Here is a 24,703-nt window from a genome sequence, read left to right as displayed (position 1 = left end):
TAAAAGCAGCACAGAAAGAAGGGTGTAAAGCTTGGAAAGGTTTTGGCCAGTCTTCTGTCCAAAGCAGCAGTGAGTGATCAGCTGCAGCCTTTCTGCCATGGATGTGTTTGCACTGTGGATTTGACAGCAGCATTTAACATGTGGTTAAGCAATAGAGAGGGGACACTGAGTAAGGGTAACAAAGTCACTGTTCCTGGACAAGGGTAGGTAAAAGAATAGTGACTATTCAGTTATTTGCAACACCCTTAAAAATATAAAAATCAGCCATTAAAAAAAAAGCTGGTTTACAAAAACATAATAAAATAGTTGTTACTTTCTTAACAGAATTCACGATATGAGTTACTGAGACACCATTAGGGTTCAGAGGGGTTAGTTTAAAAAAAAAAAAAAAACAAAACAAAACTAGAATGACTTGACCCCCTTCCTCCCTCAAGTCCAGGATCAGACACCTATTGCTGCAAAAATAGAATCAATATCTGTGTTCTCAGCAGCTTCTTTCCACACAAGGCCAGGGCTTTCTTCCAGCAGCAGCCGCTTAGGGGTCCCTGCTGTACTTAGTCTGACAGGTCCTGTATCAATGCTGGAATGTTCTTCCTGACTCGGAGACCCATCTTGGTAAGCTGGGAGGATGAGTGATGCACTGTTCTCACAGACCCCAAAAAGCTCAGGAGGCTTTTGCCCACCAGTCTTTGGAGCTGTATTCAAGAGTGCCGATGATCTGATCCTCCTTCGGCAGAACCGTGCCCGAAGGTGCTGTCTTAGCCAGCGTGTGTGTTGTGATCCGTACAGGAGGTATTTACAGACAGATGTTTTGACACAGTGCAGCTTTTTCTTCAAGCTTAAAGGGAGCAAAGTTTACAGAACAGAACTTTATCAGCTACTAAAGTGTCACTTCTTTTGGAGTTTGGAGTTATTACCCGACTCTATCCATATCAAGGAAACAGAACAGCAACTTGTACAATAGTAGCCAAAGCAGTCTGAACAAACAGAACCCTTGCCTCATACATTTGTTACCATAAAACATGCAGATGATTTAAGTTGCATTTTCATCCCCCCTCCTAAGTACTGTACATTTGATAGCCTTTTAAAGCCTTTTTAAATCACAACTGACTGAAGCTAAACAGAATGCCCATGGTCAGAGCAACCAGTAACCTGAACTAGTGATCCTGAGTTTTAAAAGAATGGCTTAGACCACTGTGTTTCACTATACTAAAGCAAAATGCATAATATTAAAATACAAATGTTAGACTCAGAAATCCCACACCCATACAAAATTACCTGCATCCTTGAGCCTCCACATGGTGTAGCCGGTTGCTTTTCAACAACTTGTTACGCAGAAAATAAGCTTCTGATTTGAATTTGTTGGTTTTGCACCACAGAATAGCTTTTCTGAGTGCCTCTGACAGCTCCCCAAACGATGCAGCTGTTTGGACCATCTGTACAAGAGATCCAGTCTGCTGTGATTTTACTATCTGAGACGAAAGTGGTGATGACTTTGCTCGAAAAGGTGTTGATGCAATGCTTAGACCCTGAAACAAACAGTAACAGAAATAGTGTTTTAAAAAGATGATGTGTCTGGTCCTTTCTGCTGGAAGGGAGCAGAACACAGAATGTTGTGAGACCATTCCTTATTTTCTAAGGAGAAAAGGGAAGAGCAGTCTTGTTTTGTGGAATACAAAAAGAAGCGGCAGATATTTAGAATCTGTATTTCTGTCTACTGCTGACTTGGTCTCTGGTAATTTCACTTGACAAACCAACAAATGCCCAAATTCCTAAGCAGAAATAAATAGTGATTGATTTTCTGTGCAAAGCTTCCACACTAACTTGAGTTGCTAGACAAGCAAAAATAAGGCAGGAAAAGGGGACACTTTCAGTCAGGGATATTGTGTTTCAAGTGTTAGAGTCTTTAAAATACAAAAACAACCTATTGTGTAAAAAAAACCAAACCACCAACTTAACACATAAAACAATACCGTACAAACCTCTTGTGTGGGATGTCTGGATGGCCTAAGCAAGCTCTTCACATCAAACCCTGGGTGCTCCCCTACAGAAAGAGAAAAGAGTTTCTATTACAACACTGAGATGGTTCTGTTTCTTTGCACAGAGATGCCACAGAACTCTCAGCAGGCTCACACCTGTACTCAGCATTTCCAGGCAAACTCAATGGGACTACACTAGTTTTGCATTGCAGCTGGCAAAGAGTGAAGAGCATGCAGAGGTTTCCAGATGGCTGCAAAGGAAAACTTAATGGATAAAAGCTTCACAAAAACACATTGATGGCCGCAGTAACTGGCCATAGCGCTGACTGCAGAGGAAGATCTGGGCACAGTTCAGAACCAGCAAGCCTAGGATACTTGCATCCTGTACCTACAGCCTTACCTACTCTTGTATGGGCTAGAGACAGTGCCCATAGCTTCTTAGCTATGCAAAAGCAGGAAAGTACAAATAAACTATTTTCAGGACCTGTATACTGCATTCATTACCTGCTTCTCTCACGGCTGTATCCTGAATAAAAGAAACACCCCCCAAAAATCATGATACTGACATTATCCACAGCTTTATAAAGGCAAGGGCACATGCATCAAGGCCAGGGAGTTTGTACAAGAACCACGCTGTAGGTAAGTGCTTGGCCCTGTGCGACAGAAGTTGCAGTCAGTCTCTGAGATGTCAGAAACCATTACATTGGCACAAGGCTTTACCTCTCCTGGCTGTGGGCACCACAACTGTCTCTCCAATGTCCATGGGGCACAGGATGCTATGGTTTTTCACAGCACTTGTACAGGTCTTAGATTTTCTCTTTTTCCCAACCTTTGATACTGCCTCTGGCATTTCTGGGAAGAACTTCTTCATCCAGTTGGTAGATTTTTTTGTTGCAAGCATTTTAGTCTTTTGCTTCTTTGCTTCAGAAGATATGTTAACTCCAAGGAAGTCACCAATATCAGAAGGGAAGGTAAACCCCTTGATATAAGGGGTCTGTTGGGTCTCAGATACCAGATGAAGCATTGTTGACAAGGCACTGTACAAGGACATGAGGGTCTGCAATACACACCTGTACTGAATCCTGTAGACAGAGGACAAAAAGGAATGGAGTCTCCTCTAGCAAAACATGATGCTCACTGAACAACTACCTTCAGCTCAATGGTTCTTTCCCTGTTTCCCCTCAGTACAAATTTACCTTTTTACAATCCATCACTCTGCTTTCCTTAAGTCTGAGCTTTAAGGAACTGTTCCAGATCAGAATGCAGGAGTGACTTGAAAATTCCTGATCAGGAGCCCCTCCACTTCCATAGAGTTTTGCTGAGTGCCACACTTAGGACCCATCAGGTTGTTGGGTCACATCCAAGGTGCCATGAGGTGTTCCCACAAAAGCACCCTGCACCAACTCAGGCCTGATGCCATACAATTGCCTGCTCTATGTTTCCTGGAGTTAGAACATTTCTTGTGCCACAGAAAGTTGTTCTAACAATGTTGTTAGTCCTTCAGCTACAGACAGCAGTTATTCTCCCAGACTGAGAGAAACCAGAACAACCAATTTCCCTAGAAAACTCTGTAGTATAATAGAACATGTTTGACTCAGCCTTCCCATTTCAACATGAGGCGGGACTTACTCCTTGCTGCAGAGAGTACCAGGTGTTTGTGGCAGACTGACACTAACACTGTGATTTCATTATAGGTACATATCGTTTGCTAAGATCCAAGAACAAAGCCTCCCATAAGAGTGTGTAAGAAGTCTCTTTCCACTTGTACAACTCTGCAGGTCCTAGAATCAAGTCCAAAGGCATGGAGGGACCTCCCTTCTCCTACTCCCAACTGAATAAATCTCCTTAGCAGCAAGGCCTAATTACAAGCCCTTCTCCCTGACAGGCACATCAAACAGACAGACACAAACAAGACAGACTTTTGAACACACAAACCAGAGCCGGCTCAGGAGCCCCGAAGCCACAGTATTCAGGAGTATGAATTCCTTTGAGCAGAGGTGTTTAACAGACAAGCTGAAGATCACAGCAGTTAAGGTTAAAAAAATAAACAGCATGTAATGAGACTTGCTGAACACACCAACTAGAGGCAATTCACATGGCGATATCCTAGAATAATCTGGGAGATGAGTATACTGTTCTGGCTCAAGGCGGGAACAGCTGCTAGCCAAACAGCCTGAGGTTCCCACATAATAACTTGAAAAGAAGGCTTCTGGCTATCAAAGAAACTTCAAGTTGCACCTATGAATTGCACAGTTAAGTCCATCAGCAATACAGGGCCTACACAAAACCTCATTTTGGTCTCATGAGGTGCTACTGGTGAACTCTAAGATAAAGTTTTTGTGGTGAAAAAAGGATACAGAAAAGCTTTACAGCAACAATCCAGTAGACGTAGTATGAGCTTGCAGCCTCCCAATACCTTCAAAGCCACGGTTTCCAGCATAGGCTGGCTGGGAACCAAGCACTCTGCGTGGGCTTTGGATGCATTTTTCCTGTGTGATACAAGGATGAAGAGTTGATTACGATCTAGCATCCTCTTCCTTTAGCTCTGCAGATTGAGTTAATGGACAGTACAAGATATGGGATCATGACACTTACTTGGGAATCAGTTCTACCAGAGTTTCCAGGCAGCCCACCAGATTCATTTTCCATAGGCGCTTCAAACATTGCTCTACCTGGGAGAAAAGAAAACTCCTTTGACTGGTATTTTGAGAGACTGGTCTAAGACCTGTCACTGTATTAAACTGTCATTATATCATCAGTTTAACAGCCCACACTGGAGCTTTGTGTGATGGGATGTTCCGGGACATTTCTGTATCTGCACTATGATGAAAAACATCCCTTCATCGCTCTGCATTCTAAATACAGAATTAAATGGAGGACTGGAGTAGGCCATGTTTAATTGGTGCTGCATGATTTCCCTGCTGTATACAAGGGCCTTTACTACTAGATGTCAAGAAGGAAAACACATAAAAAAATCAAGAAGGTAAGCACCATTCCTGCTCTATTTCAAAACAGTTATTTGAAAATGCTGACAACTTCTTTCCTGGAAAACTGGCAAGGTGTTCACTTTTCATCTTAAAACAGAAAATATCTAATAAGTAGAATAGGATTATTATTCCTCCTTCCTATCATTACAATTAATTAAGAATGTTATCCCTGTGTTATTCATGTACCCAAAGGTATGAAATTGTACCTGTTTCAGGTTTCAGCGTGAGTATCTCAGCATGAGTATAGGAAAACTGAAGTTGCAATTGCTGCAATTGCAGGGCCAAGAAACCCACTGGGCTCAACCACGAGAGAACAAAAATGCTCACAAACCCTTTTTTGCACGATGCTCCGGGGGCTAAGTGCTACTCGAAAGGCTTTTCGGGGAGCGGTAACTGGGGGCCGGGAGTACCCAGCTGCCGTGTCCCTGCCGGCCAGACGGGGTTGGTGCTCACCTGCTGCAGGGCCAGGTAGGGCCGGTGCCGGAGCAGCCTGCTGTGGTACACGTAGAGCACGGCGCGCAGGACGCGTCCCTCGGCGGCCAGGCCCGGCCCCGACAGCCGCTTCCCGGCGATGTCGCACCGCCGCCGCAGCGCCGACAGTAACCTCACTGCGGGCAAGACCCAGGCACCGCCTCAGCGCCGGGCACCGGCACCAGCGCCCGCCGCCGCTCCGGCCTCTCCTCCGGCTCCCACCGACCGACCACCCACCGCAAACACCCAGCAGCGGCTTCAAACACCCCCCAACCCCTCGGCACCGCGCCGGGACCTGCGGGGTGCTGGGCCGCCAGCGGCACCGTGGCGCTGTTCGCGGGCCAGGGCACGTCCAGCCGGTTCCAAGGCTCGACCCGCCCGTCCCACGCCGCCCTGGGCGCCGCCATCTTCCCGCTGCGCGCGGCGAGGCCCAGCGTGGGCGGCACCATCCGGGCGGGCCGGCAGGGAGAGTCGCGGGCCGGACCAAGTCACCGCGCGGGGGTCCGTCATGGCTCGGGGCCTGGCGCTGATGCACTACGTTTCCAAATGCTACAAGCGAGAAGGGAAATAACTATAAATTATGAGTGTTATTCACACTTTCTAAACCTCGCAATTCTCCACTGTGTGCCTCGGGAGCTGTGGCGTTGGGAGCCAGCGCAGCAGCAGCAGTGAGGCGGGGCAGACGTGGTCCTGGGGGTGACCCCAGTCCCCAGCCCTGCAGCTGTGTCCTCCCGTGTCACACAGAGCCCTCAACGTGCTGAAAAAGCTGCGCGATCGGCTTCACACCAGGAGCAATTCATATCCGGACCACAGGATGCAGTCTTAAAATGCACTGGGGAAGGTTCAGGTTGGACCTTATAAAGAATTTATTCACAGAAACGGTGATCAGACATTGGAGCAGACTGCCCAGGGAGGTGATGGAGTCACCGCCCTTGGGAGTCTTTAAGGAAAGAGTGGACGTGGCGCTCAGTGCTAGGGCGTAGCTGACAGGGGTGTTCTGTCACAGGCTGGAGTCAGTGATCTCAGAGATCTTTTCCCACCCAACTGATCCTATGACTCTGGGATACCTGCCCTGGGCAAGGAACGGCCTTGCTGCCCATGCCCCAGGTACCCTCCTGGCCATCCCAATCACTCCATGCTCACAGCCCCTACTGTTAGAATTTGCTATGGGAGGGGGCCACAGCAGGTGCCCCATGGAGTTGATTGCTGTAATTTATTAGTGCTGTTGGAATAGTTTCCTATCAAAATGATTTTTGTAATGTTCTGAGTTCTCCTCCCCCAAGTACAAGACATTTCCTGCCTCTTCCCCTCCCTGCCTGAAGCTGAATGTACTCTTCTCCTACTTGCAAACCTTGGTACAATTAATATATTTGTGAGAAACAAGGGAGTTAAATTTAGCACAGTTTTTGTACACTCTTACTTTCTCTTGATTCCATTTTGTTGTACATTTACTCTGTTTTTTTAAGAAATCTTGTACAAGTACAGATAAAGTCATGTGCCTTTAAAAAGACAGACCAAAAGTTGGCATTAATGGTTGCACCTGTAGGGAAGAGAGATAAGAGCAAACCAAGAGCTAGAACAAATAAAAAGCTGCTGTGAGGGCTTGCCCAGCCTGGGAAAGGAAGTTTTAAGCTCCCTAGGCTAAAAGTGGAGGTTAGAGGTGAAAGGAAAAATGGAGCCTCCAGGGTGTGAGCAGAGGATCGCAAAGGTGTCTCTAGCTGAGCTTCTGAGGTGTTTTGATCATCCTTTAAGTGAGGAGCAAGCCTGGGCTATCTGCTTTCAGTGTTGCAGAAAAGCAGAGCAGTTAGCCCACGGCCCACCACTCCGTTCTGTGTTTGTAAAGGGTTCTGAGAGCATCTTTATCCATGCTGATGGTACTGCTTCCTTCAAAGTCTACCACAGGTCTGGTAAGGGCATAGGTATCTGCCGATGCCAAGGGGTTTTTTTTCCATAGCAGGCTGAAATGTGAGGACAAACTAGAGGAAATTTCTTTTCCTCTGCTTTTTTTTTGTTTTGCTTTTCCCCTTTTTTTTTTTTCTGTGTATGTTGTCATGAAGCTGTTCTCCTGCCTATACTTCATTTCAGAGGACTGTAGATGAGTGATAATACAGATGCATGACCTGCTAAATTCTCTAATAGTGCTCTATTGAGCCATTTGATTCTAGGGAATAGCTGTGATGAAAGCCTTCTACCACTTATGTTATTTGAAATAGTCTGAGGCTTTGTTATATGTACTGCCCTGTTCATCTTCCAGTGTATGGTTCCTTTGTTATGGTAGCTCTCACAGCAGATTTATGATTGGTACTTTCCCTTTTTTTGGTCACTGTGCAGCCCAGCAAGTGGTAATAACTCTGTGTTATGTAGAACTAGGTTGAGCTGCAGCAGAGGTCAGTGCTAGGCTAACTCTTCAGGGACTAGAGTGGGTAGTAAAGAATAAAGATCCTGTGCCTCCCCTGGAGGCTGAATATCAATTAGCAAACAAAAAAATGCAGTAGCTGTTACTTTGGGCTAATGCTCACCATAACATAAGTCTCCCAGGGTGTTTTCTGGGACTCCCAAATACAGGTCTACTTTCCCCAGGTAGGACTGACTTTAGTCAGAGGAGTTAGTTACCTTATTACAAACAATGTGTCCTGTTCCCCTCTCTTGAAAAGGGCTCTAAAACTGTTTATCAATGCCTGCACAGCTGTGTTTCTCCCTGATCCTTGTTTTTCCCTTTCAGATGTTGGCAGCATTCAGCAGTCAGAGGACAAGGTAAGCCTGTGTGTTTACATTCGTTGTGTGTGCGGATACAATCCTGTTGTAGTAGAAGGCCTGCTCAGGAGATGCAAATGTCTTGGGAAATTATCAAGGTGCTTGAATTTGCTGTGGCCTGTGAGAGTGACTCCCCTGCAGCCTGGAAAGGGAAACAAAATGCTTGGACTGAACCCAAGTAAAATAATGGGACTGGTAAGCAATGTGCACAGATGCTGTCAACTGTGGCATAGGCCACAGTCTTGTTGACCTAATGACATATATCTTAGGGGTGCCAGTTAAGGCCATTTAAAAACTTTAAACCAGCTTTAATGGGGATATTTCTCATCCTGAGAGATGCTCTCAGTCCTCAGGAGTAAAGGAGTATGCACACACAGCTGGAAAATAAGAGCTGTGATGTTCTCCACAGAGCTTTGTGCTATATGGCTTCCTTGGTCTCTCTCTGCAGCTGTTGGAGTACTTGGGAGGAGTGATCTATGAAGCCCTGGACTGGGGAATCGACAGCCAAGTGGAGCGAGAACTGAGCGATCCTTTGGAGAAACTGCTGTGCCTCATGCTGAAGCTGGACGACAAGGCAACAAAACCACCCCTCACCCTGCAGGATGTTATCAAGGTTCCCTCCTTCCCCCTTAGTAAATATTGTAGCTTTAGAGGAGTTGATGGAACAGTGCTGTTGACCAAGAGGCAAGACCATTTCTGGGAAAAAGCTGGGTGGGCTGTTGGAGGATAGAGAGGGAACATTGGCTTTCCCATCAGAGGGAAAAGGTAAAACCATTTAAGATATTTCTAAGTGCCCATGGAAAATAATTAAGGAAGACTGAGTACAGCTCTCCCACAGCTATGTCTACAAAGTCCTTCTGTACACTGTCTCCAAATTCAATACCTAGAACACTATGAATATTGAGAAACTCCCTTTCCATAGTATTTGGCTTCTGCAAAGGCTGGGATTTGAATGTCTCAACTCAAACAGATATTTTTCTCTCAGCCATAATTAAAAGATATGAGAAACTTTGCATCCCTCTATCTGATCAGGACAGGGAAAAAGAACAGCACAAATGACTCCATCTGCTGTGGGTTGTTGTTTTTTGAACTGGAGGCTTTCCCTTTCAGGTGCTTGTTTCAAAGCACACCTTATGGAAAACAAGCTAAACAAATTACACAGCTACTTCCATTATTGTACATAAAAGATTGACTATCTTCCTTCTTTGTTCCTTTGTATCTGCAATAGAAAAAAAAAATATAAAGCGGCAGTGAAGAAGATGATTTTTAACCATGGATTGAGGAAACAGAATCTTGCTTTATTCCATCCTACCATGTTGTTTTCTTAAAACTTCAAGATCTTTTTTAAATAGCTGCACTTCTTTCAGGCCTGTGAGGAGCACTTGTCCAGGCCTTCTGAGGCTACCAGCCATTATGAAATGACCTGTAAGAATCTGTTTACTGACTATATGGAACTACAGAAGCTTGTGACCATCATCCAGACCTCCAAAGAAGTACGTTTAGGATTACCCATTAGCTGCCATTCCCTGTACCTTCACACGCTCACCAAGTTTTAAAGTAACCTTCTCATTGCACTAGAAATGGAGCACCTGGGTGGAGTTCTGTTTTCACAATGTGAATAGCTGCTGTCTCTGAACCATTTTTATTTATTGTAGCATTTAAAAGTTTAAGTGTTTGGAGCTTCTTGTCTTTTCAGATAAACATTAGTAATTTATGCTGGATAGATAGGAAATCACTGAGGAGTGTAGAGTGATGACCTCATATGCTTGCTTTTCTCAGAGACTGAGAAAAATGGATGTGGAAGATTGGGTGGAAAATCCCATTCAAAAGAAGAAAACCCATGGTGTAAGAGATTTATTTTCTTCATTATGGGGGACTGGGTGTTTTTGGTCAGCGTCTCTGAGGCTTTCCATTGATTCTTCTATGAAAATTAGAGCATGAACACAAATTGAGCTACTTAGGTTGTTCAGGAGCCTTAGTAGTTAAAGACTTGTTTGCAAAACAAGCTGGGGAGTGAACTTGAAGTTAAACTATTTCATATGTCAACCTCACGTGGGCTTTTATTCTACCCAAAGATTGTCTTTGTGGTACAACTTAAACCACTTCTAAAAATGAAGTTGGAGGCAGTCTTTGGAGTAAATGCCCACAAGTAGTTATGCAGGCTGTTTCTTCCCACAAATGAGCCCCAAATTCTAGCTCTTGGCAGGAACTGACACCTGCCAAAAGCAATCTGCTCCTTTCTCATAGCTGGACTGAAAATTCCCGGAAAACTCTTCTGTTGTTGATAGTCCTGGGGGGAACTAGTTCACTGTTATTATGTGGGATCTCTCTTGGCCAGGACTGGCAGGGACTGAAGACCAGTAGCACTGTCCATCTTTGTGATTGTGCAGCTCCAGCAGCTCAAATAAAGGAGTGAAAGAGGGTGAGGAGATGTCACTCCTACCTTCTGTGCACTGCCTTTCTTGTTTTTGTCTTCTGTGCTTCCACAGATGTTGCACTGTGTTTTTGCGGCAGGGAAGGCAACTTACTGTGCTTTTTTCAAGGCCCTACACAGTCGGGGCTCAATCAGAAACAAATAGCTCTTCAGGCTGGAGCTCTGCCCAGCATAAACAAATGCTCTGTAGTCTGGAGTCTGTGGAGACAAACAGCAAGCCCCGAGAGACTTGTGGACTCACTCCCTTTGTCTAAATAGCACTTGCTTTGAAGCATGCTCAAACTATTCGTATGAAAATGTTTGTGAAATGTGTGTTTGGGCATATTCTCAATTTTGTGATCTATTAAAATAAACTGGCAAGCTATCTCAAACCACAAACTCATCAACTGCTATAGCTCTTTTCTGCAGGGAATACATGAATAAATACATGGGCTTTGCCGTGTGGCCTGAAGGCCAGTGTATTTGGCCTCTGCTCCTTCAGGAGGCATGAATTCCAAAAGCTGGATGTCTGTTGTGAATGCTCTGCCTCTAGTTTCCAAGTCCCTGAGCACCAGCTGATTGCATTGCTCTGACAGTCTCTTAAGTTTAAAATAACCAGGAGGCCAGCTTCTCTGGGGTCCCACAGGTTAGAGCTGATGTCTTGAGTGGTGCTAAGCAGGTAATGTGCTCTATGGACCACACTTTTTCATGCTGACTGATACAAAACAGATCTTCTGAAATGCAGACCGCAGCCTGACAGTGTGCAGTGTTGTACAGTTTCAGCAGAGCTTACATGTCCCAAGTTGATGTTCACCTTGAAATCTAAGCTGTGGGACCTATTAGAAAAACAGCTGTCTTAGCACTCACCTGTTTGAACTCAAGGTAATGGGTTTTATAGTGTTGTAGCATTTTATGTTGTACTTCATAGGTTGTGGAAAGTTCAGGTGGCTTTTGACAATACATCAGATGGCAAAAATAGAGTAATTGCAGTGATCCAGTCAGAAGGGAAATAAAAGCATGAGTGATAATGATGTCACCAACATCTGAAAAATGTTTTGGGTGTGTAAGTTGCTATGAAATGGTCAGCTGAAGGCAATTCTTGTCCCCAAACTAATGGGGCAGTATTACAGTACAGAAGTCTCTCTAAGTCAGGTCATCTCTCTCAGTCAAGTTCAGTCACCATGTGAAATACAACTCTATAAAGTCCAAATGTCTTGGGGTAAGCAATTTTGAAAGTCTCTAGTACTGATGAGTTTGTCCAGACATTTTTGTGTGTTCTTCCACACAGTATTAAATGTAGCCTAGGAGATATGGCAAGTGTTTGGTCATACTTTGAGAGTTCTAGTTTTCTCAAGTTGAGGTATGACTACCAAATCCTGGCTAAAACAATCCAACAAAAATATCTGTCTTCTTGAGGGCAGCCATCAGTCACAGCTTGCATAAGACTCTTCTGTAATTATACCAAGATATCTGAAGGGATAAGTAGGGAGAAGATGCTTCATGCTGTAAGTAGAAAACAGAGAGAAGCCTAAGTCATATACTTTGTTCTGAGGCAATTTTCTAAAATGTTTTTCTTCCCTTTCACTGTTTATAATACAATGACTTGTTCTTACTCAATTTGCCACTGGGATCCAGATAAGCTGTTGATTTAGTGTTTCCATTACAATGTTGTCTAAACATTCTATTGAGTTGATTACTTTTTTTTCCTGTCTTTAGCTTTTGTTGGGTTATACTGCATGCCTGAACACCTTCAGATGCTAGTACAGAAACAGGATGAGCAGATGTCAGGGTTTTTAGCTTGTGTCTCTAGGCTGAGACTGCTAACCTATGCTGCTGTCAAGTATGAGATCCCTTGCCTACTTGTCTTCTTTTGTTTCTGTACACTTCAACTCTTGGTTTTCTGAAAATTTGGAGGATTATAATGGTAAGATTTGGGATTTCATTCCCAGTGTTTCCTAGGAACCACTAATATGAAAATACTTTGGCACCTGGAGCACTTGCAGAAAGAAAATGGGTCTATTTATTTACCTGGCACCAAAAGCTGTATTTTGCTGAAGTACATCCATAAAGTTAATGACAAATTTTGGGAATGAGCCTGGTGAGCCAGCTACAAGTTTCCTTGTTGTAAATTAACTTCTGCATATAAAAGCAATTCTCTGCTTTGGTACTGCACCCTGATCTGGAAGTGTGTAGAAGGACATGTTAAGGACACAATTCTGTGTTTCTGAATGACTTCAGCCACTAAGTGTGCCCTGTTACATGGAGGGAGGGGATGCTGCTCTGCGAGTTCTAGCCAGCTACTGACTTGGCCCTTGCTGGTTTCTCCAAGGCATCCCTGTGGCCCGGTGTCATCTGTGAGCTGCAGGCTGGTGTGAGGCTGCGCAAGGCCACTGAGCGACCACGGCATTGCGTGTCCCCAAAGGAACGTGTTCGCTCTCCCTATGAGCTGCTTTTGGATGACATTCAGCACAAGAGGTACACCCTGCGGAAGGTGAGTGACTGCAGTCTGCAGACAACTTTGGAAACATCCGCTCTACTTTATTTCTGAGCAGCATGTGTTAAGACCTCTTCTCCAAAGGTGTGTCTTTTTCAAAGGTACATCGAAGTCCAGAAGTGTCTGGGGCTCCCTGTTAGCTGCAGTTCAACATTAGATCACCCTGTTTGTCTACCCAAGTACTTAACTTCCAGTAATTTTTTACGTCAGGAGTAGCCATGGTTTCATGAATCAGAACAGTAAACCTCTTCTCCCTCCAGGGTCAACCACTCACTTCCCTGCAGCAGTTATTCTGCCCTGCACACAACAATTTCATGGAACACACTCTTGCTGCCTTGTGCTTTCCACCTTGGACACTTGTGTCCTTCCAGGCTCCTTTAGCTGAGCTGCACCTGGAATCTTGCCTTCCCAGATGCTGTGCTGTGTATGCAAGTGCAGATGCACTTCTGATTCAGTTCTCTGCATAGCCTAAGGCAGATGTCTCTGGGCAGTGCACTCAGCTACTACAGGAATTTAGTCAGGGTAAAAAATGTTGAGCCCCTCAGGGAGGGGTAGAGACTTCCACCTTCACCACTTGGTTGGTGAAAATGACCAGATACAAAAACGTCTGGGATGTCTCTAAAGGCTTGTGATGCTCTCTAAAGGCTTGCTGCAGCTTGAGCTGGGAATGATGAGCAGATCTAAAACATTGGCACAAGGCCTTGTGGCATTGGCGTGCTTTGCAAACAGACGTCTTGGCAGAAGATGAGACACAACTCTTCTTGTAATAAAGAGCGGTATTACAAAAAGTGAAAACTTTGCATACTGCACTAGACATCAGCTTTTTCCCCCTCTTTGCTGGTGCTGCTAGAGTGTAGCAGGTTTAAAAGCTTCAGCTAAAACATGCACCTCTACAAAATCCCGGCTCTTGCTTGGCTTGATTTTGGCTCCAGCCTCCAGGTAATGCTATGTCATGTGTTTGCAAATGGTATCTTGATGGATATGTAAATAAATAGTATTGGTAAGGAGAGAGTGCATCATAACTAGCTTATATTCCTTGCAATGTACTATGTGTCAATGCACTATGCAGTACAGAACTGTAACTCAAGGTGGCAGGATGATCTGGGTCTTGATTTTCTTTTTTTTCTTTTTTTTTTCTTTCCCTTTTTTCTTTTTAGTAACTTTTTATTTGGTCTTCGAGAAACACAAATATGTTTGAAGAGTAGTAGTCAGAAATGCTGAAAGAAAGCAGAGTGCTACTGCTTAGGTCTTTGTGAAAGCTCTTAAACGAGGATTTCCCCATCTGCAAAGCTATTTTAAAGCTTCTCTAGCAAACAGTGGTCTAATTTGCAAATGAATGAAAGCACAGCTACTGTGGGGAGCTGTAGCGTTGTTCTACCTGCACTCCCACGTGTTCTGAAGTTGTACACACAAGTGAAAGAAAATGGCATAGCCTCAAAATATGAATAAGTGAACAAGGCAGCTAAAGACATGCATGTGCAATTGACTTTTCTGTTAGTTCTCCCCTATGCAGCAAGCACAGGGCTTGATGCTTTACATGAATATCTGCCCTGCAATTCTATCTTGCTATTGTTCCTAGTTTATGTCGGGCTGTAAGCCAGTCTCTGGGACTCTGGCTTAGGCATACAGCTGCCTGCTGCTACAGCTCCTGTTACAGCCTTGTTAACCCGTTCAGTTGCTCTCCTCCCTGGAGCTGAGCTTTAACTGATGAATATGATGAATATGATATGACCATGGTGCTTGTTGGGATCATGCCTGACATTAATATCTGAGTGCAGTGTTTTCTAGCTGCTTCTCAGAGCAGCTGGGGATAGAAGGCTTTGTGCTCCTTGTGCAAACCTCTAAGGGCTGCACAGTACTTCTGATTGCCTCTGGTTTGCCGCGGGCAAATTTTTCCCTACCAAAACTCCACATAAGGAAACATCATTATTCCACACTTCCCATCTCCTTGTTTTGTTTTGGGGGGTTGTTTGTTTGTTTTGCATTTGTTTGGTGTTTATGGTTTTGTTTGGTTTTTTTTTAAGGTGGGTTTTTTTGTTGTTGTTTTGGGGGGGATTTTTATTTGTTTCGGGCTTGTTTTGTTTTGGTTTTTACTGCCTTCCCCATCTCCCCTGTTCCCAAATCCTGATTTGTATCATTCACTGTGCCACAGAATGGCAGAATGTATAAGAAGCAGAGAAAGAGCTATTTCTTAAGCATCACTTCTGCTCTTTCAGGTGACCATCAAGCAAAAACACAGGGCCCCCAAAGCTGATGTAGCTGCTCTCAAGCCTCTCAACCTAGAGCCGGTAGGTGACCTGGTGCTGCATATGATGATAGCAAAACAAGGTAATTCTGGAGGTAACAGGACATTTTGAAGCAATATAAAGCTAATATTTTAGTGACTGGTTTGTATTTGGGAGGGAGTTAACCATACTTAACATTTGAATTGACCCTCCTGCCAAACATGGTACTAGAAAAATGAGAATTGACATCTTTGTAGAAGAAAGATGATCAATCTTCCTACTTCCTCCATTGCTTCTTTAATTTGAAACATTTTTTTGGTCTTGAAAGAGCTCCTGGAGTTCTTGATTTCAAATTTGAGAGTCGCTGAAGTATTTCACTACGCATAGTGCTGAAGGTTGTCTCATATGCAAGGCCCTCTTGGCTGACAAGCACTTGTAAAACTGTGCCATTGCTGATGCAGTTGTTCTGTCACCACTGGTCTCCTTGCTCTGTCCAATGGCTCTTTGTGGTGCTATGCTTTACCTGCAGATGTTGAAGGTGAAGCTGAAACAGTGTGTGCCACAGGAGCCCAGGTGGCATGAACAGCTCATGGCAGAAATAAAACAACCACCGAAGCCTTGGGCAGCAGCAGCAGAAGCACAGGAAAAGAGGAGCAGGCCCAAAGGTACCTGCTATAGAGTGACCTAGCAAGCAAGCATTGGCTAAAAGTAATAGATGGCCTTGGAAATGAAATCCCACTTATCTTTTCAATAGCATTTTTAATGTGAGGGGTGGTGAGAAATACAAATTTTGTGTGATAGAGATGATATGGCATGAGAATAATTATTTCTAAAAAATTGTGGCTGTTTGTGGCTTATTAAGATTTAAAAGATATTTCAACTTTCCCTTCTTTTTATGGATGTCCCCATTTGTCTGTCCACTAAGTGAGATTACAGGACTTTGACCATCACCTAAGAATAAAAGATTATATAGCTACCAGGACAAAGCCTGGCTAAATCTTAAATTCCAATGTGTTCCAAATTTGTCATTTTCTTGTCCCAGCTCTATCTCATTTAGTCTGTGAGTATGGGTTTTTTGTTCTCCCTCTCCCCTGCAGAAATGCTTGTGGCATCAAATACTGCCTTGAACTCTCCAAGCGACAATTTCTTACATCTCCAAAATGCCAGTACCGAGTTTAAAATTGCCAACTCTAAAACACAGCAGCTGGGAGCAGGAGCTCAGGTAAGGCTTTAGGTGGAAGGACTATAGAGAGACATGCGTACTTCAGGAATTAGAGCTGCAAGCATATACTTAGCCTGGAAGGGCAGGAACCAATCCTGCTGTAGGAAACCTTGTCTCAGAAGTGAACAAATGTGGTACTTCTGGGTTCACTGAAGTCCTTTCCTCTACAGAAGCTCATTTCATTCTCAAACACTTCTGTTTGTGGCGTGACTGCCAAGGGAATGGCTTGAAGCTGAGTCAGGGGAGGTTTAAGTTAGTTATTAGGAAAAGGTTTTTCACCTGCAGGATGGTTGGGCATTGGAACTGTCTTCCCAGCAAAATGGTCACAGCACCAAGCCTACAGAATTCAAGAGGCATTTGGACTGTGCTCTCAGGCACATGGTGTGACTCTTGGGGTGGTCCTGGGCAGGGGCAGGTGTTGAACTTTGGTGATCCTTGTGGATCTCAGCTCAGGATAATCTATGATTCTACAGAACTGAAGCCTGCTCTGGTCTCTTAAAACTAGATCCTGCAGAAGTTATAATAACATGGGAGTCTGGCCAATGTGGACCAGAATATTCCTACTCTTACCTCACAGTGAGGCATTTGATGCTGGATGTATTGATGTATTTTGATTTCATGTGCTATGTGAGTTCATGGAAGGAAAACTTAATGATGTATTTTGAGGAGGGAACTTGATGGGTGAATTCCCACTTGTGTGTCTGTGGAGTTATTTTGGGAGTACTGTTCTTCAGTAAACCACAATACAGTCTTTTGGTTCTTTAACTCCTGGCTCTGTCATGAAAAGCTTGACTGCTTGGTTCTGGGATTCAGTCTGAGCATATTCTGAAATTCTGTGGAACAGAACTTAAGCCCTAACACATCATGTCTAGCACAGATGCTCTGGCATACAAACACGAATCTGTTTTCTGTAAATATTTCTGCCTGAAATGCAGTTGCCTAACTGAGGAAAACAGATATGAATTATAAAAGAAGAAAATCTTAGCTTTATTTACCCAGTCTGAGCTACTTGGTGGAATGTTCAGTATTGTGGTTGATGTATTACTGCTGAACTAGGACGACTTTCATATAGAGACTAATAAAATCAAATTTGGGTTTTTTTTGCTTTACCAGACAAGGTAGAAACAATGCTGTTGAGATAAAGCATTGAATTCAATTTGAATTAATGAGTCAGATTAGTCACAGTCTCTTGAACTGTTCTTCAGTGTTGCTATGTGTGAGCTGGAGCCAAGAAAATGGCTCCAATGTATTCCATGGGTTGTGTGGGAATGATTATGCCAAGTTGGTTCCTGAACAGATGCCACTTTAGTACTAGTATCCACTATTGACATTGGGCAAGAGAGAGAACAGGTGAATTGGAAACTTCAGTAGCTTGGCTGGGATTTCCTAGCTGTGGAGTGCAGGGGAAATTATATTTCAAGAAGAAACAGAAAGTTTCTAAATGTACCCCACTGAGTTTTTACACTCCTCGACTTCCAGCTGAGCCTTGAACATTTCTGATCAGCTGTGGGTATCCTGGGTTTTGTTAGGCAGCAGTACTTCTGATGAAGTGGCCTTGGTATCTCTTACATGAAGATTGTGAACATTCTGTCCTCTGGTCTACAGGAAACCACTCCCAAGCTGCCTGCCAGCACCTGCCTTTCCTCCAGCAGGCCATCAGGAGTATCCTGCTTCAGCACAGGTCAGTGCACTTCTGGCTGCGCAGCTAAACCAGGGGACAGAGCACAGCCAGTGGCCTGATGGGCTCCCAAACCCTTTGGCTGGGCTCAATGTATACTTTAATCACCTGAAGATACTTTGCAGGACAAGTTCCAATATGAAATAAAGAGTCCGGGGAGGTGCCCTTAGAAGATAATTTCTCTGCAGTTGACTGAAGCTTGTGTAGCTCCTGCAGCTTCAAGACAATGATTGCATGTCCCCAAAGGCCTGACTTGGAATTTGCAGTAAAAGCTAAATGAGTGGTTTGAATATTCAAGTAGAAAGTGCAGCACTTCATTTTATTAAACTAAATGGTGCTAATGAAGCCTCATCAGTGCCTACTGACAAGCATAATTACTGTAACCTCTGCTTTTTATGTGATCTGAGCAGATGGGCTGGAGGGGAGGAGATGTAAGCCTTGCTACCTTCAGAAGGAAGTGTTGTGCTTTTCAGTGTCCAGTCCTCAGGGTGAATATTTAGAACTGACAGTGGGTTTTCTGCACCCTAAAACTTTCTCTTCCTACCCAGGTCTTGCTGCAAATTGCACTGCTCCTTTGACTGCACCCCCACCAGGAGACATTAAGCCTAAGTGTTTCATGAGCACTGGCCAATGGCAGCTGCCTCCTTACAGAGGAAGGTCCAGATCTTTAGAGAGAGGCCTTCAAAGCAAGGAGTTTGTAAGTCCAACATGTCAGCAAGCAATGCTGGTCTGATATATCTGGTAATGACTTGTACCTTGATCCTCATGAAAGCAGTAAGCATGCTCTGTGGTTTTTGTCTTGGAACATATGGGATACCCATCTGAAGTTGGTATGTTATTCTCTCCTTGGAGACATCTTAAGGCTGGATGTTGTAATGTCCTTGTGGTGGCTTCCCCCTTTCAATGACATGAAATAAAGTTGTTTCTAATACCAGAAGAGGGAAATACCTCGATATTACTTGAAAGTGTCCACCAAGGCTTCCTCAAGCAAACTGTAACTGAGAGTGGAACTATCCTGTTTTCTTCAGGTCCATTCCTTTTCTCTAGATTCTGATATGCTCACAAGTATCTTTTAAGCTGCAGTACAGGGCAATAAGTAGTTAACAAAATGTGGATAGCACAGCATTAGTGACTTTTAAATGTATAATATATGTAGAACTGAAGTTATCAGGCTCTGAATGATGGTTGTGGGAGAAATACTAGGGTCTATGTGCTTCCATGCAACCCTCTGAATTATGGCCTCACCCTGTTCTGCCCTGACAAGGTGTGTTGTGCCCTTGTCTCTTTCTTTCCTTCTGCATCCCTCCTTGCCCCACCTTGGCAAGTCTGTAACTGACCTCTCTGATGCCTCTTTGTTCAGCAATGTGGTGTGGGATGCAGGTGTGTTGGGGATTAAAGCACAGCTGTCTCCTGGCTGACGATGAGACTGCAGCTTCCATTTGTATGTGGCCAGCGGGTCTTGGGAAAGAGAAGGGCAAGGGAGTGTTGTGCTGTGGAAAGCAATTTTGTATCCAAGAGAGGCTAGGGTGGCATCCATTCTGGAATCTGCTTGAAAACTGTAGCAACCACTCACCTGCCTGTAGTAGTTTCTCTGCTGGTATTGTCAGAGTCACCTGAAACTCCCGGTCACAAGCAAAACAGGGTTTTGACAAAAATGCTCCTGATCCTTTGGGACCCAGTTTTGAGATGACCTCCGCAAATAGCTGCTTTCTTAACTTCATCTGATGTTTAACTTCTGTCGTTCAACAGGACTGTCCCTTTTCTACCAAGTGGCCATCACCAACCATTGCTGAGCTGATTGGAACCAGATATGCAGTGATGGTGCTCGAAGGGCAAGGCCTCTTCCAAGGAGGTAGTGATGGTGTCTTTCCAAGAGCAAAGGTACGTTTCTCCTCCTTCTCTTTGTGCTGCTCTTGCCTTTTCAAAAGCTGGCTGTTTTCATGGCCCTCTGTGCTGAACTGCAGAGGCACCCTCTGCCTCAGCTTATCCTGTTCATAACAGCTGATCTGAGTTTGGCCCTGGGCTGGAAAAATCTTTTAGTATTTCTGCACTGATGGCTTCTAATCTAGCTTAAGCTGTATAAATTGCCTAGAAAGCAGCCCAGCCCAGCTTTTGCTTGTTGCTTCTTGTCTGATTTCCTTGCAATGAGAGCTGACTGCCATGACCATTGATCAGCTCTGAAATCCCACAGTAAATAGCTGGGATTTGGTATTCCTAAACAGTGAAACAAAGGCACTTGACTCAGGCTCCCACACCAGAGTTGTGCTAACTCAAACCACATTGCCAAGTGGACATGAAGTGGGGGAAATGAGGGGGACAGGGAAGGACTTGTATAGCTCAGGACTGTTGGTTGTTCACATTTATCAATTTCTGCCTTATCCCCGAGTCTCCTTTAGAGGGAGTGTGGCAACCACTCCTCCAGAGCAGATGTTCTAAGTTCAGGCCCTTTGCAACACAGATGTGAGGAAGTCTGTGTTTCTTGGCTTTTGGGTCACTTTTTTGCCCTCATTTATTTAGCAGTATGGACAGAGTCAAAGGTTCTACTAGCAGAGCCATGCTACTTCCATAAGCTATCTGATGCTCCTGAGACTGAATCCTTGTTTTCTTCTCACCTTACTGACCCTGCTTTAACTTGCCTGCTCTATGACTATTCTAAAATGGCTTTCTTACCCACTGCTGTTTTTTTAGCTTTCTCAAGTTCTACTTCTTAAGATAATATCACTTCTGACTGCCAGCTGTGTATGAATGTGCTCTTTTTTATAAAGTTCAAGCGACTCATCAACTTCCTTATGACTCATTTTTTGCTTCAGGATTGAATTCAAATTTGCCCTGATTTAATCTCTTTGGGATTGCAGCAGTCTACCTCAAAGAATGTCTCTCTTCTTCCTTCTCTCTTAACTAGCTACTGTTACACTCTTGCACAATACAGCTATTGTTTGCTCAAGAGCCTTTTTTTAAACTCCTATTGTCTGGCAGTGGCCCCAAACCTCTGCATTATAAAAACACTGGCCTAGAAATAAGATTTTTTTTGCCTTTTTAGCTTTTAATTCCTGTGTCTTTGCTATCCTTTATTGGACCTCTGTTATTGTATATGAATCTAAAGCCTTTAGAAGGTTTGTTTACGTGCTTGCTTTTTGGCAGGCAGTGTATACTGTTGGTACAAAGATGTTTCCTATTTGCATTCACAAATAACTTTCCTTTCCACAGATCTGTTTCAGCTGCCATAAGCAGATGTTTCTTAAGTGGCCTTACAAATGTTACCTCTGCAGCAGGTGAGCTGGTACAAAAGGAGTGAATGAGGAGGGAGAAAAAAGTGAAAGAACAGTGCTGAGATTTCTCAGTATTCATTGGCTGTACTACTGGATAGGACCAGGTTGCTGAGCCCTTCAGCTTTGCCTTACTGCACAAGCCAGGCTGAAGTGTCTACAGCTGTGTAGGTTGTGGAAAATCTTGTCTCTGAAGTAGTATCTCAGTTTTAACTCTTAGTGTTAAGTCAGCAATAGCAGAATTTCCTGTGCCAGCATTAAATTAGTTTCTCTGAGATCACCTTCTGTGTTTTGCTCTAAACGTTTTCTCTAACTTCAGCCCAGGGCTTGAACAGGTTCTGAGAGAGAGTCTACACCAGAATCTTCTGTTAAGGACTGAAAAAGGAAGTCCAGACCTTGTGACTGGGAAAGGAGTTGAGCCTACTTGTATCCACTTATTTGTCAGAGGCTTTCTGTTCATGGCAGAGTGAGAGAGGAACTTCAGGCTCATTAAGGCTCACTTAAATCTATTTGAAGCAGTTGGGAAGCACTGAATTGATTATAAGCAGCAAGTAAACAACCACTGGAAATTGAGCAACTGTCTGGTGGTAGTGCTGGGTGAAGTGTAATGAGCATTTGCAGATAAAGCCTTGAAGCTATGGATTTTGATACATTTCAGATGATTTAAACTACCAGAAATAGGAAAGCTGGCAAACTGAATAGTGGAGTTCTCAGCTTGTTCACTTTGCCATCAAGTGATTCTGCCACAATAATGAATTCAGACTTACTTTGGAATTAGCTACTTTGTAGCTGCAATATTGGTAGCTGCTGAGCTTTACTCAAATGATAATGCTGGAGACTTTTTGTCTTTCAGGATTGTCTGCTGTGACTGCTGCATTAAGGCAAGTCTAGTCTTTACAACAGCATATGGGATTTTTACATTTTCTGCTTTCCCTCCTCCTCACCTAGTCATAAGAAGCTTATCCCACTGATATCTCAAATCTACTCTCTAGCTTGTTTCTAAGAAAATAGAAGAGGGAATAGTATGACATGTAAAAGTAGACAGGGTGACACAGATATCTCTTGTCATACTCAGCTAAAACAATTCTAGTTCTTCTTTCTTTCATCCTGTGTAAAGTGGTTTGGATTACACTGGGCTCTATTTATACATGGGTCAGAAAGTTCACTGCATTAATGTCTACCTTTTAAGTGCTCCAATAAATCAATTGCATGGCATGCAAATTGTCCTGATAAGAAGGAGGATGTGTTTCCCTGAAAACTCAGGTGACTTGTGTTGTGATTCTAGATGTCCATGCCCTACAGAACATGTGTACATCTCCCACTTCAATTCCTAAAATTTTTGAGGCTGTCAGGAGAGGATGATCCAGCTACTCAGGAACAGAAGAGCTCCAAGTTGCTACATGAAATAGAACAGCAGCAGTATTTTGGGTAAGCTGGGACAGTGTTGTTGTATTTTTACCTTGAAAGATGTCACCATTTACTTATGCAAAGCTACAAACATGGAGACAGCACTATGTAATATTGGGCTGGTCAGCTGAATGCTCTGTTGAATGGCTGGTTTTAGCCACTGGTCTAACTAGTCCACAGTTCTTTGGAAGTGTTGTGCATTTTAGATAACCCAAAGGGAGGAAGTGTAGGTGTTCTGAAATGCACTTTCTGTTTTAACTATCAGGTTTGTGACATGGATTTAGAAGTGTGTAATTAGCCCAGACATAGAAGGTTCCTTGCAATAGCTTCATAGTATCAGAATTTCCAGACCCCATCATGTTCTGTCCCTCACAGCTGAAGGTCTGTCACTACAACCCAGGAGTAGCCCCTTTCTACCTAGACATAAAATATTCTACTTGTGGCTCAGGTGTAACTGACTGAACAGTGATGCCACAAATGGTTTCTCAATCCCTGCATGTACATACAGACCCTTTCCTTTTTGTCCCCTGAAAAATAACTATTCCAAAAAGAGTTTTTGACAGTTCTGGGTGATAAAGACCCAGAACTGTCAAAAACAGTGCAATACACAGGACTGGAAACATGAATGTTCTCTTCTTTCCAAAGCAGTTAAATTTTCTACTGGGCAAACTGGTACCTTCTTTTTCTTCCTGTGAAAATATTCTTTAATGTAGCCAGAATAAAGACACAATCCTTTCTGGTTCTAAGGCTGATACTTCAGTTGCCAAAAATCAGGAGTAGTGTTCATTACTGAAGTTAACTGCATGGGGCAGACAGTGGTTTTGTCTGTGCTGTTAATGCAAGTGCTGCAGAAGAGGCCTGAGAGACTGCATTACTGTCATACTGCAGGATGGCAAAAAAAAAATTCTACTGCCTAAGGATGCAGCCATAACCTTGCACCAGACACAGATATCCATTAGCCCTTTGGCTGATACACTGTCCATAGAGAGAAGCTGTCAGCTGTTCTGGTGCTTTTTAGCCTTCCTAAGTGGTGCTGATGGCTCTTTTGAACCTATGCATTTGGCTAAATCTCTTAGCAGCCTGGGAGAAGGATGGAAGAGCACCATGCCCTCTAACAGAAACCTGGGTCAACTTTCCTGCTTTTGTTTTTCTTTGACCCTCCAGTGTACCTGTTGTTTTGGAGCCCCGTGGCCTAGCACAGCCCCTGTGCTGTTACACATGGACCATGGCAAATTGGCTGACTGCAGACATCTGTACATGGTGTGAGCAATACCTCTTGAATATGACTTCCAGTCAACAGCACAGCATCCCTCTCAGGAGATTTTCCTGGGCTTGAACCAAACTGGAATGATTCTCCCATACATTTCTCCTGTCACTCCTTACGTACCTGAAATAAATGGAACAGCTTTATGCACCTACTGACATAAAGGCCTGAATGAAAGACCTCCCTGCTGGTTAGTCTAAGCAGGAAGCACAGTTAGCATTTCTGTATTGTGAAGTATTCTAAAGCTTTGTGGAGTTTAGAAATGTTGTAATTCTTTCTGTGTCTTGGGGAAAATAAATGTTGAAGTATTATCATGCTTCTAGCATTTCTTTCTTTGCACCTGCAGCTGTCATTGTTCTGTGGCACTTTTTGCATTCATTGCTGAGCAGACTTCATCCAATGTACTGAGTACAGGAAAACTTTTAACCAAAAACCCCTATATGTGAGAGGCTTGTAAAGTAGTGCTCTCAGTTATGTGATCACTTCACCCTGCATTTTGCATACAGTCCTTCCTTACTACTCATAGCACTTAAAGCTCGTGGC

At 43.8% G+C, this 24,703-nt stretch overlaps 2 protein-coding genes across 2 annotated transcripts; one reads left to right on the top strand and one right to left on the bottom strand.

Annotated features, from left to right (window-relative positions):
* Window positions 1-3: 3 nt before the first annotated feature.
* RMP64 (ribonuclease MRP subunit p64) lies at window positions 4-5,886 on the bottom strand (the record flags this gene model as incomplete). Its single annotated transcript, XM_084226159.1, has 9 exons — window positions 4-838; window positions 1,279-1,529; window positions 1,983-2,044; window positions 2,700-3,061; window positions 3,915-3,992; window positions 4,337-4,468; window positions 4,575-4,651; window positions 5,420-5,574; window positions 5,733-5,886. The coding sequence occupies 9 exons, from the start codon at window positions 5,884-5,886 to the stop codon at window positions 442-444; spliced, it is 1,668 nt and encodes a 555-aa protein (XP_084082285.1). The 3' UTR covers window positions 4-441.
* A 1,223-nt stretch (window positions 5,887-7,109) lies between these two features.
* Window positions 7,110-24,232, top strand: LOC311166507 (protein spire homolog 1-like; the record flags this gene model as incomplete). The annotated part of the gene is made up of 16 exons (XM_084226506.1): window positions 7,110-7,344; window positions 8,160-8,191; window positions 8,640-8,804; window positions 9,559-9,684; window positions 9,971-10,036; window positions 12,934-13,095; window positions 15,315-15,386; window positions 15,853-15,988; window positions 16,421-16,545; window positions 18,151-18,226; window positions 18,772-18,920; window positions 19,973-20,104; window positions 21,431-21,495; window positions 22,343-22,370; window positions 22,775-22,917; window positions 24,061-24,232. The coding sequence occupies 16 exons, from the start codon at window positions 7,110-7,112 to the stop codon at window positions 24,230-24,232; spliced, it is 1,884 nt and encodes a 627-aa protein (XP_084082632.1).
* Between the last annotated feature and the right edge of the window lie 471 nt (window positions 24,233-24,703).

The sequence above is a fragment of the Fringilla coelebs genome (assembly GCF_963513975.1).
Source record: "Fringilla coelebs genome assembly, chromosome: 2".
In the NCBI taxonomy this organism is placed as follows: Eukaryota; Metazoa; Chordata; class Aves; order Passeriformes; family Fringillidae; genus Fringilla; species Fringilla coelebs.
Note: the sequence above shows the minus strand (reverse complement) of the source record. Positions and strands in the feature narration are given on the sequence as shown.